At 35.8% G+C, this 13,684-nt stretch overlaps 1 protein-coding gene across 4 annotated transcripts in view; it reads right to left on the reverse strand.

The window, feature by feature from the left end:
* Positions 1 to 1,548: 1,548 nt before the first annotated feature.
* RBM46 (RNA binding motif protein 46) overlaps positions 1,549 to 13,684 on the reverse strand; it is a 51,638-nt gene continuing 39,502 nt past the window's right edge. For 3 of the 4 annotated variants that reach the window (XM_043486970.1, XM_043486912.1, XM_043486838.1), the window contains one exon: positions 1,549 to 2,507. In XM_043486970.1, coding sequence (XP_043342905.1) covers positions 2,308 to 2,507 — 200 coding nt within the window. In that variant the 3' untranslated portion in view covers positions 1,549 to 2,307. The remainder of the gene's footprint in view (positions 2,508 to 13,684) is intronic. The other variant, XM_043487041.1, reaches the window with a different exon arrangement.

Here is a 13,684-nt window from a genome sequence, read left to right on the forward strand (position 1 = left end):
ACTATAAGAATCAAAGCAGCAAGTAATCAGTAGCTGCGTTCACAAGTGAAATTTCATATGCAGTATGGACAAAATTGACCATTACATCAATCACTACAAGCCCAAACATTACATCACAGAGACAGTGCTTGGTAAGAATGCATGATTTATATGTTTCTGGTTAAAGGGAACAGAGAGAAGGAGAAACCAGTACATTAAATGACTACTATATATTATATAATTACACCTAAACAATACAGGCTCCTGCTTGAGTGCTTTCTCCTTGGAAGTGCTTTACCTTTAACGTTGTCAACTTATCAAGATTATACAGATTTGAAATTATAGCTTCGAGAGATTAAAAATCATGTACAAGCTCAGAGTCATTACTTGGCTGTGGCAGAACTGGTAATCAAACCTGAGGCTTGTACATACCTGCCATACGGGTATGGCAGCTATGGCAGAACTGGTAATCAAAGGCCAAAGTTTGTACGTTTTCCCACCATATAACTATGGATCTCCAAATGCACTGTGTGATTGGTAAACTCTGAATTGTGATGTACAGTTGATCCTTCAAGAACACAGGGGGTTAGTAGTATCCATGTTCCAGTATCCATGGTTCCATACTGGCAGATTCAGCCAACCACAGATGATGTACTATAGCAGTACATATTTATTGGAAAAAATTCACATATAAGTAAACACACGCATTTTACTGTTCAAGGGTCAACTGTATAATATTTTAAGTGAAAAAGTTATGTGGGAACTTATAATTATATTTGGGCCATTCCAAACATTTCTATGAAAAACTGAACTAATTTGTCTATCTTCTGGTTTGAATCAGAGTCACCTTTGTATCTCAAGGGCATTTCCATAGCAGCTGACAAAATGCTCACTGTATGTTTGCTGAAGGAGTGATTATGAAGCTGTGAATCACAGAAGTTAAATTGTAAAATCAGATGTCAGAAAAAAATTAACACTACTTAAGGATAATGTCTATGCTCATTTAAATTAGAAAATCTAAGGCAACAACCTAGAGAAAGTATTAAGTATGGTCTGATGGAATGAACCTTCTTTAGAGGATGAAAACAAGGCAAATTTATTATCTCCAATAACTTCTGCTAAAGAAAAACTTCAGTAGAAGACATACGCAGCTATTTAATATTCTACTTATCAAAACCCTATGTTCCATACAATGAGATGATTACCAAAGCTACTATCTGGGATCTAAACAGTGCAAAGATTTTTGCCTCCTATGGAAACCATCATTAGAAACTGATTACAGATGTATGCTACTAAACTATTAAACAGCCCAAATGACCTGAGTTTGTTAATTATTCATAAGAAAGAGGGGAAAACATCACTGGGTTAATCAACAAAATATTTCTACCAGCCCCTAAGAAAGACTTTGTTAGTATTTTCTGCCTGCATAACCCTTTGCTTTGATCCCAGTGAAGACAGTGAGCCTATGCATACCAAGCAGGGAAACTGGCTTCTAGGAGGTCAGGTCAAGACAATCACGAGAACTAAACTTTTTCCACATACTTAATAAACAAGTGAGACACACACATATTAGAAACACTGTATATTTAATGTCAAAGAATTTGAATTCAAGTACAAAAATTAAACAACACATGATTTCAACGTTAAAAAACTAACACTTCTTACTCAACTATACATTGAATATCAAAAAAACAGAAGTATAACTATAAAAACCTTGAATACATTAACAGCAAAGTTATAATTTATTTCTACAACAAATAATTATTAACTAAAATATTTATAGTTATTTTCAAGGACCACAATGGTAGACTGCTTTTTCTTTCATACTGCATAAAATTTGCATCTTAATCTTTTTGCCCTTCATTTCTTTTTACATAATAGTTAGATGCTTCTGGTTATATAATTGTTCTAATCTCTGATACACATAGTGATCCTTGGTAATCAAATCTAGTGTAACCATTGTCTGCAAGTGCTTTAATACGTGTGAAACTCTATTTAGTAAAGTTACAATGAAAAAATTTAATGTAAACTTCCAGGTTCTATTGACCACTCAAGAATCAGAAGTTATTTAAAATCCCAAAAGTTTAAAACGAACAGTAGTTTGTTATACCTTTATCAAGAGAAATCACTGAGTAACTTTTTAACCATAGCATTTTTACAAGTTTTACAACTGTAGGTTATTGATGTTTACTATGACTGATGTTTACTATGTTGAATATATAATTTTCATTTTAAAACCAAATGTACAAACCCGATTCTAAAATAAAACAGTATTTTAATGTGCATGCTTTACAAAGAAACTTCATACTCCTGTTTACAGTATTTTCTTCAGAAGAATGAGGCCTGATTGGAGATATATAGTCGCTGTCCAACATGGCTGGCATTAGCAAGAGGTATCGTTGGTGACAAGGAATAGCTTGGATAAGAGTAAGGCCTTGAAGTATAAGGAAGCACGCTGGGAGTCCCAGAAGAGAGGGTAGCACTAACAGGGGAAAGACTATTTATCGAGCTGCGACGGAAACTGTAGTCTGTAAACAAATACATAACAATTATGCTGCAAATCTTAATGGTTACAAATTTAACTCAAAGAGACAAAGCATTATAACTATAATCACAGTTTAACATAATGTTCTGAAACTTTCAAAATCCTGATAATCTTATATTGCTGGTAAAGACTATTTCAGCATTCACTGCATTGCAAATCCTGACAGTTTCATCAGTCAGTATTATGTAAACTTTCACTGACACAATGCTTCAGAGATCTTACTAGAATGCATTCTTGGATATCTATTAATTGTTTTGTGTCTTTATGATCAATGAAAAAGAGAACCTCTGATTTCTCTTACTCTATTCACAATGAAGCTCCTTTTAAATCTGATACTGACACTAACGGGTCGGTCATCCATGAAGAAAAGATATGAAACACTGAATTCATTATTTGCTTCTTTTTTAAAATTGTGTTAGGTATCAAACCAGCAGAAACATTTACCGCTGGATTGCAAAAATTATCTAATATTTCATCACTTAAATATTAATATAAACAATTATACAACTCAACAAACCAACTTAGTATCAGAATCCTACCAGTACCATCAAACAGTAAAATGAATCATCTTCATAAAATAAACATCAAGAAACCATTATCAACTTACAGTATTGAGAAATCCAAAAATTAAACCAAATTATTTTTTGAAAACCAGTATTTGAAATATTGCTGTTCCAAAATAAACATTCATCTTATGTAGCTGTGATTTCCTGCTTCATTAATTATAATGTTTAGAGATGTGTGTGACCATTAAAGACCAAATCTGTAAATCCTGTACTTTCCAAAAACTCAACTATGTTCTTTAGTGTAGAGTAAGTCAAAGAGTGTGAAAATGACTATAAAATGATTTATAAAAGGTATGGTACTTCTAGGGATGGAAGAAATTAGGTCATCTAATACATAGGTCAAGTTTTTTCTACATTTTCCTGGTACTATAAATGAGGCCTAAAAATGAACATTAACCTAGTATTGTCATGGAACTTAATAGTAAGCCAACAGGAATGAGATCAACTGCAGGGGAATAAGCTCAAGAAACATCAGAAAGAACCTAGTTAAGAAAAAAATGGAAAAAATAAAAATCAGTTAAATATAAGTTTATTTTCTAACACTGTAAAAACTCTAGTTAGAATAATTTTTATAAACTTTTAATGGTACCATAAGATCAATGAAAGCAGTTTGCTACATGTCAATGTATGGCAAAAACCACTACAATATTGTAAAGTTTAGCCTCCAACTAATAAAAATAAATGAAAAAGAATAAAATAAGAAAAAATTTAAAAAAGACAAATACCAAGCATCCAGTTAAAAATATTTTCACTATTTTGAAACTGGATAAGGAATTACTTTGATACCATTTGCTTTCCTAATATCTAGGTATTATAGAATAAACTAGCATAAATCCAGGTATTATAGAAATTTTTTTTCTTCTTTTAAAGGATCCTCTTTGCCTGAAGCGTTACAATATTGAGTATAAATAGAAACCTTAGTGTTTCTGATAATTCTGATTGTTTTTTAAAAAGTTCTGATTCTCTTCTCTCATTCTAAAGATTATCACACAAATACAATCAATTCCTTATTCAGTTCAGTTCAGTTTGGTCACTCAGTCGTGTCCGACTCTTTGCAACCCCATGAATCGCAGCACACCAGGCCTCCCTGTCCATCACCAGCTCCCAGAGTCTACCCAAACCCATGCCCATCGAGTCGGTGATGCCATCCAGCCATCTCATCCTCTGTCGTCCCCTTCTCCTCCTGCCCCTAATCCCTCCCAGCATCAGGGTCTTTTCCAATGAGTCAACTCTTCACATGAGGTGGCCAATTCCTTATTAGCCATGCACATATAGTTCATGCTTTCAAATTTTAACAATGTCATCATAGACAACATGATTTAAAAGAACAGATCTTTAAATAGTTATACTTTGTATGTGGGGAAACACAGTTTGCAGAGAAATCACTTTCAGTTTGGGTTGCAGCCTGTTCATGGAATATGGCTAAGAGAGATTTTCAGAAGATTTCACAAAGACAACTGGCTACTAACAAGAGTGTTCATTAGGTCTGAAAAACTGCATTTTTTATATACCTCTACTGTAAACTTTCAATTTAAAAACACACTAATGACCACTGTAGTCTTACACTCTGAAGGAGACTAAAATAAAAAATTAAAAGGGCACTTTGACGGCTTTATTCATAGAGGATAAATAAAGGAAAAAAATTTCTCCCTAATATTACAAAGATTTGGAAATAAAAAGCTTCAGATGTTTACAAGCATTTCAAAAAAATTATTTTGCAATCTAAAACTCTAGATATATTCAGAAAACATCTGGGTGTCTAGAAAATATAATACATACCAAACTTGAGATAATACCTGTGAGATAAATATAGATGAACTGTATTTCCTCTAACATATAATTTATGTATCACAGACAACAGAACTCAGAAACATCACTGATTTCTAGGAAACAACAAATTAACAAATGAATTAAAATTCCTAACATATATTTACTTTCCCACCCCTGCTTTTTCTTCCCAATGAACATCCTTAGTTCTTCAATCCCACTGTTTCTCCCTCAGACTGGGATATGGACTCCCCTCTCCCCTTCTTCTTAAGGGAATGATATAGAACCAATTTCAGAATCTGTTTTACATTGAGGATTATTCAACTGTCTTAACACTTTTTAAATTGAAGTACAATATACGTTTTACATTTAAATTCAGGTACAATTTACATCAGGCTTCTCTGATAGCTCAGCTGGTAAAGAATCCACCTGCAATGCGGGAGACCTTGGTTCGATCCTGGGTTGGGAAGATCCCCTGGAGAAGGTAAAGGCTAACCACTCCAGTATTCTGGCCTGGAGAATTCCATGGACTGTTTAGTCCATGCGGTCACAAAGCAGTCGGACACGACTGAGTGACTTTCACTTTCACAATTTACATATAATAAAATGTATACATCTTATGTGTTCATTACAATGAGTATTGCTAACTATAAAAACCTATGTAAACAACACTTAAAGCAAGATATAAAACATATCCTTCAATCTAGAAGATCCCATTATCCATTTCAGAGCCCTTCTATTGGAGGCAACCACTTCCTGATTTCTAGCATTATTAGCTTAGTTTTGCCTGTTCTTGAACTTTATATAAAATGAATTCTTAAGGTACTTTTTATGTCTAGATACATTCATGTTATATCAGTAGTTTGTTCATTCTTATTGTTGAGTAGTGTTCCACTGTATGAATACACCACAATTTCTTTATCCATTTGATAAAAATTTGAGTTGTTTCTAACTTTGACTATTATGATTAAGCTGTTATATACATTCTTATACAAGTTCTTTTGTGAATACATATTTTCATTTCTTTGGGGTAAATAAGAGTAGAATTGCTAGGTGATAGGGTAGAGACAGACACTGCTAAATAGTGCATTTACAACAGTACACTCACATCAATAAAATATGAGAGCTCCAGTTGCTCCACACCTAACATGTTATTTGCCAGAGCTTTTAATCACCGCTATTCCAGTGATGTGAAGTGATATCTCATTTTGGTTTTAATTTGTATTTCCCTTATGTCTAATAAGGTGGCTCAGATGGTAAAGAATCTGCCTGCAATTCAGGAGACCCAGGTTTGATCCCTGGGTTGGGAAGATCCCCTGAAGAACAAAATGGCAACCCGCTCTAGTCTTCTTGCCTGGAGAATCCCCATGGACAGAGGAGCCTGGTGTGTTATAGTCCACGGGGTCGCAAAGAGTCACACACGACTGAGAGACTAACATTTTACTTTCACAAAATTTCATCATAAAATTTACAGATCTCCAGATAATCAGGGTTACAGAAAACCTCACAGCCTGCTGAATGGGGGCTACATTCCTACTTGTTATGGCATCCAAGAGACTGGTGGAACACAACCAAGCTGTTTAAATTGCAAAAGTCAAGTTGCAAAGAGCTCCTGAGATGCAAAGGCTGGCTACAGGCATATTTCATGGCATGTAGCATCTGAAAAGATTCTTTGTTATGATTTATGAGGGTCCTGGATAGGTCTTGGTTCTGACCCCAGTGACTTGCAATAAAAATGAACCCAAATGCTTGAACTAGATATTTTACTAAAATGGTCACTTACTGGTTCTTTCTTCTTACTGTTGATATTAATAAAGTTTTTTTTACTAATTAAATTCTCTAAATCAAAATATTAAATAGGAATAGCTTCAGTCCTCAGAAGTCTCTACTTTAAACCACCTCTTTCACTGAAGAATATTACAAAAGATGGTTGATTTGAGTGACTTTTTCATATTCCACCCAGTTAAACAGAGAAAAGACAAGTTAAAAGTCAGGGCTTCTAACTCCTAGGAAAGTACTATTTCCACCTGATCAAGCTCTTTTACTCCGACAATTTCCTCAAAACTGGGTTGAGAGAAAGTGTTTCAAAAGGGGGTTGGGGGCAGGGTGAGAGAAAGGGAGTGCTGAAGCTCCCCTGGTGGCTCATGTGGTAGAATCTGCCCGCAATGTGGCAGGACCCAGGTTTGATCCTGGGTGAGGTGAGAAGATTCCCTCATGGAGCGAATGGCCACCGACTCCAGTATTCTTGCATGGAGAATTTCACTGACCAGAGGAACCTAGTGGACTATAGGCATGGGGTCACAAAGAGTCAGACATGACTGAGTGGCTAACACTAAGCTACCTGGCTTCTGCTTGCACCTACCCCCACCCTCATTTTGTACTTCAACACACAGCTCTGCATTCCCTTGCTTTAAATGCTAAACTTTTATGCAATATTTAAGGAAAAGGCCCTTTTGTACAAAAAAATGTGTGAGTAACTTGCTCTAATATAATGCTTTATTAGAGATACCATTTTAATCAAATCCTCTAAAATTCCATATTTATATGCTGAATGAAAACATTTTTACAGAATAAATGTGACTTATAGGCTTAACTTTAAGTGGGCTCTTAATTCCAGAAGATTCTGAGGCTGTGTCTGGAGTGGGCAGGATGGTAATAGCCACAGTGCCACATGTGGCCAGGGAGCGAGTGCAGAGCCTGCTTGCCAGGCCCACCTCTGCAGTGAGCATAATGTGGTCTCCTACCTTTCTCTGTCCAGCATGAGAGACAAATGCCACCAATGCGTTTCTCAGTGAAAACTGAGACATAGGTATACTGGTTTATTCTATTTGTGTCTTGCTTTTCTAACTCTCTTACACGTCCTGACGGAACATCACAGAACGCTAGCTGGTTTTGTTTCATACAAAGGAGAAAGCCTTAATAGAGACTTTAAAGTGAGTTCCAAGAACGTATCCTCTCATATTAATCTTTTTCTTTTAGTTTCTAACCAGACACCCTTTAAATTAATTTTCCATTAGAAAGTAAATTCCTCATAAATGGTTTTTTTCCTTCTCCTTGTTAGCTCTGTGAATTCTACCTTGATATCCACCTCCTCTTTTTGATGTACCTTTTTAAAGTGTATGATTCAGTGATTTTTTGTACATGCACAAAGTTATGCAACCAAACACCACTATCCAGAACATTTTCAAGACCCTCAACAGAAACTCTGTATGTACCTATTAACAGTCACTCCCCATTCCATCTCCTCCAGCCCCAGCAACCACTCACTTTTCTGTTTCTACAGATTTGCCTATTATAGATTTTTCATATAAATGAAATTACATAATTAAGGTGGTCTTTCTTAACTGACTTAGCATGATTTTAAGGTTCATCCATGTAGTATGTATCAGAACTTTTTATAGCCATTGTATAGAGATAATGCATTTTGTTTATCCAAATTGTTTATCAATTTGTTTATCAATGGACATTCACCTTTTGGTTGTTAGGAATAATGCTGTTAAAGAATAAGTGCACAAAATTTTGTGTGAACATATGTCTTCAATTCTCTAGAGTGAATAACTAAGAATGGAATTACTGGGTCATATGGTAAACTCTATGTTTAACTTTCTGAGGTATTGCCAATGATTTCCAAGAAACTATATACCATTTTAACACTCCCAACAGCAATGTGAAGCACCCAATGTTTTGACCTATGAAAAACATTTCCACCTTTAACATGTATTTCAAGCATTTCTTCAGATTTCTATGAGATCTCTGTCAAAATTTTGAAAAAATTTCATTTTACCATTTTTATTTCAATTTCTAATATTCTAATAGCCATAACTATAGTAAATCAATAACTTTCTTTTACTGAACCACTGAATTTCATCTTTAAAATAGTTTTTTGTAACAATACTATACATATCTAGAATATTTTTAAAAGGCTGGGTTCAAACATAGACATTAAAATCACGTATGTTAGAAAACCATTAACACTTATCATTCATTACGCTGTATTTCTATCCTAGTACAGAAGACCAACAGCTAACTGTAGAGCAGAGGAGAGCATTTCCAGAATTGGTAATTATTAAGCAACTATAACCTATGAAATACTTAAAACTCATTAACTAAATTTTTATGTGATGTTTTTGACTGGACTACATTAGGAGTATCAAATTTACTGGTATTTTTACCTCATTTACTTTCCCTACTTCAAGTAAATTCTTTAAAAGTATTTTTACTTCCTACTTAATTTTTCCTATCAGGTGAAGAGTATACATGCAATGACCAGTGTGTTTCTCTAAGACTAGGCCCACAGGGTAACTGAGGTCAGTATTTCTGTTTTAACATGGTTTATAGGAGGGTTTGAAGATGATAGTCTTAGAAACAGGTGGCTGGGTAAGAAAGTTACTGTCTATAACTGTTTCCTTATAAGCTTCTAGTTAATTAGTTCTCTGATTTTACTAGATGATTACATTTCTCAGATGCAATTTTGAGGGAAAATTATTTACTGCTGTTTTTAATTATTTTTTAAAATTATTGTAATTCCCATATAATTTTGAAGATTTGGGTTTAAAATCCTTAGTCTAAAAACTCTGATATCATATATCATAAACATTTTGTCAATTATCTGTATTATCATTAAGAAATCACAGCTGTTTCATTCTAAATCAAAACCCCAAAACAAAGGTTTGAAATCCTCAAAAATGCAAACTAATATCACTACAGTGAAAGCAATCAGTTTCAGTACCTGCCTGGGAAAGAGGACCCAGAAGAAGAAATGAATTATAGCAAAGGTGACGGAAATCTTCATTTTCTTGATTTCACAGATTTATAAAGCAAAACTGACCAAAGCGTACACTTTAAATATGAGCATTTTATTGTATTTTAATTATACCTCAAAAAAGTTATAAAGAAATCCCAAACATTTCTCTGGGTTAGTTTAAAAGTTTCCCAAACTACATCCCACACAATTCTTGTTGAAACAAGAATCCCTTAGGCCAGAAAACATCTTAGGAAAATTTTAGGAAAGATGGATCTAACAGCTAAACAAATTGTACTGTAGTTATTCAGGATGCTAATTGCAACGCATTACAACTTCCAAGGGGAATATATATAGTTCATGGTTCTTCCCAAACTTGACCACAGAAACAGCTTTTTCACTGAACAACTGTGCAAATCAGTATAGGAAGAACCTTTAATAAGATTACTATATAATGGGAAAACATTAAAAACAAATCAGAAAAATTCTTAAAATATGTTAAATACAGCTATTATAAACTCAAATGTCTTCAGAGGCCAAGATGTAACAAACAAAAGAGCTCAAAAAGGACCAAATGTAAAGTAAGAGGTGTCCAGCTATTTGTACTCAAGTGAAACCTAGCTGCTTTCCCGTCAAAAAACTGAAGAGACCAAACAAATTCTTTCTAGAACTTCTAGTATGCTACCTTTGTATTAAGAGATTTAATTATGTCAAATTCCTTTTAATGCTAGTTTATACACCACTTGGAAAAAGAATAAAAGAGCAGCCTATGAAAGGGAAAATTATGATTTGAGTAATAGCAAACAGGGTTCCTAGGTGGCGCTAGTGGTAAAGAACTCACTTGTCAATGCAGAAGACTTAAGACAAGAGTTTGATCCCTAGGTCAGGAAGACCCCCTGGAGGAGGGCAGGGTAACACCCCAGTATTCCTGTCTGAATCCAAGGTCCAGAGGAGCCTGGCAGGCTACAGTCCATAAGGTCACAGAGTCAGACATGACTGAAGCGACACCACACATACAAAACTAGGCTTCAGTGTAGCTTAAAATTTGTAGCTGGCTACAAAAACCGTCTGAGCCAAGGTAAAGATACAGCTCTAGGAAAGACAGCAACTCTTCTCAAGTTTCATTTCCATCAGTAAATTTAGTCCTTATAATTTAAAATTTGAACAAAAAAAATTGTAGGGAAGGCAGTTCTGAGAACAGCATCTCATATTTAGAAATTTTAACTAAGATTAAGATCTGTACAAATAAAAGTTTTAAGTTTCAAACTTAAATATATTGCTTGTATCTGAAGTATGTTGTTCTATTCAGTTGCTAAATCATGCCCTACCCCCATGGACTGTAGCACACTGGGTTCCTCTGTCCTTCACTTTCTCTCAGAGTTTGCTCAAACTCATGTCTATTTAGTCGGTGAGCCTATCTAAATATCTCATCCTCTGCTGCACCCTTCTCCTTTTTCCCCCTTCTCCTTCTGCCTTCAATCTTTCCCAGAATCAAGCTCTTTTCCAGTGAGTCAGATCTTTGCACCAGGGGGTCAAAGTATTACAGCTTTAGCACTAGCATCAGTCCTTCCACTGAATGATCAGGGTTGATTTTAGGATGGACTGGTTGGATCTCCTTGCTGTCCAAGGGACTCTCAAGAGTCTTCTCCTGCATCATAATTCAAAAGCATCAATTCTTAGCGCGCAACCTTCTTTACAGTCCAACTCTCATATCCATAGGTGACTACTGGAGAAACAGTAGCTCTGACCATACAGACCTTGTTGGCAAAGTGATGTCTTCTTTTTAATACACCGTCTAGAGGCTTCCCTGATAGCTCAGTTGGTAAAGAATCCGCCTGCAATGCAAGAGACCCCAGTTCGATTCCTGGGTTGGGAAGATCTGCTAGAGAAGGGGCAGGCTACCCAATCCAGTGTTCTTGGGCTTCCCTTGTGGTTCAGCTAGTAACGAATTCACTTGCTTGAGGGAGACCTGGGATCTTCCCTGGGTCAGAAGATCCTCTGGATAAGGGAAACACTACTGACTCCAATATTCTGGACTGGAGAATGTCGTGGATGTGCACAGTCTATGGGGTCACAAGGAGTTGGACATGATTGAGCAGCTTTCACCTTCACTTAGGTTTCTCATAGCTTTCCTCCCAAGGAGCAAGCATCTTTTAACTTCAAGGCTGCAGTCACTGTCCACAGATAATTTTGGAGCCCAAGAAAAGAAAATCTGCAACTGCTTCCACTTTTTCACCAACTATTTCCCATGAAGTGATGGGATCAGATGTTGTGACCTTAGTTTTTTTAATGTTGAGTTAAGCCGGCTTTTTCATTCTCCTCTATCATCCTTATCAAGAGGCTCTTTAGATTCTCTTCACTTTCTGTCATGAAAGTGGTATCATTCAAATATCTGAGGTTCTTAATATTTCTCCTGGCAATCTTGATTCCAGCTTGTGATTCATCCAGCCTGGAATTTCACATGGCATACTCTGCATAAAAGTTAAATAAGCAAGGTGACAATATACAGCACTCCCATACTCCTTTTCCAATTTTGAACCAGTCAGTTGTACCACATTTGGGTCTAACTGTTATTTCATGACCTGCACACAGGCTTCTCATTTCTCAGGAGACAGGTGAAGTGGTCTGGTATTCCCATCTCCTGAAGAACCTTTCAGTTTGTTGTGATCCATACAGTGAAAAGCTTTAGACATAGTCAATGAAGCAGAAGCACATGTTTTTCTGGAACTCCTTTGCTTTTTCTACAATACAATGAATGCTGGCAATTAAATCTCTGGTTCCTCTGCCTTTTCTAAATGGCATCTGGAAGTTGCACATCTGGTCTGTACATCTAGAAGTTTTCAATTCACATACTACTGAAGTCTAGCCTGAAGAATTTTGAGCATTATCTTGCTAGTATGTGAAATGAGTGCAATCATATGGTAGTCTGAACATTCTTTGGCATTGTCCTTCTTTGGGATTGGAATGAAAACTGATCTTTTCCACTTCTGTGGCCACTGCTAAGTTTTCCAAATTTGCTGGCATATTAAGTGCAGTACTTTAACAACATCATCTTTTAGGATTTGAAATAGCTCATCTGGAATTCCATCATCTCCACTAGCTTTGCTCATAGTAATGCTTCATAAAGCCCACTTGAATTCACACTCCAGGATGTCTGGCTCTGGGTGAATGACTATAGTATCACGGTTTCTGGGTCATTAAGACCTTTCTTGTATAGTTTGTCTGTATATTCTTGATACCTATTCTGAATCTTTTCTGCTTCTATCAGGTCCTTACTTTTTCTTTCCTTTATCGTGGCCATCCTTGCATAAAATGTTCCCTTAATACTTCCAATTTTCTTAAAGAGATTTTTCTATTGTTTTCCTCTATCTCTTTGCATTGGTCATTTAAGAAGGCCTTTTTATCTATCCTTCCTGTTTTCTGGAACTCTATATTAAAATTGGGTATATCTTTCCCGTTCTCCCTTGCCTTTTGCTTCTCTTCTTTCTTCAGCTATTTGTAAAGCCTCCTCAATCACTTTGCCTTCTTGCATTTCTTTTTTTCTGAGATGACTTTGGTAACCGCCTCCTGTACAATGTTTTAAACTTCCGTCCATAGTTCTTCAGGCACTCGGTCTACCAGATCTAATCCCTTGACTCTTTTTGTCACTTCCACTGTATTAATCATAATGGATATGACTTAAGTCATACCTGAATGATTTAGTGGTTTTCCCTACTTTCTTCAATTTACGTCTGTTATTTTGCAATAAGGAACTCATGATCTGAGCCACAGTCAGCTCCAGATCTTGTTTTTGCTGACTGTATAGTGCATCTCCATTTTCAGCTGCAAAGAATATAATCAATTTGACTTTGGTATTGACCATCTGGTCAAAACTGTCAAGCCTTTGCCCTGCTTCATTTTGTACTCCAAGGCTAAATTTGCCTTGCTATTCCAGGTATTGCTTGACTTCCTACTTTTGCATTCCAATGCAAAAGTGTGATTCTTTCATGGATCATGGCCTTGTCATGGCAAAGGAGCTTGTATAACTTAATGAAGCTATGAGCCATGCCATGCAGGGCCACTCCAGTTGATTGGATCATAGTGAAG

Source organism: Cervus canadensis, chromosome 1, assembly GCF_019320065.1.
Source record: "Cervus canadensis isolate Bull #8, Minnesota chromosome 1, ASM1932006v1, whole genome shotgun sequence".
Classification (NCBI taxonomy): domain Eukaryota; kingdom Metazoa; phylum Chordata; class Mammalia; order Artiodactyla; family Cervidae; genus Cervus; species Cervus canadensis.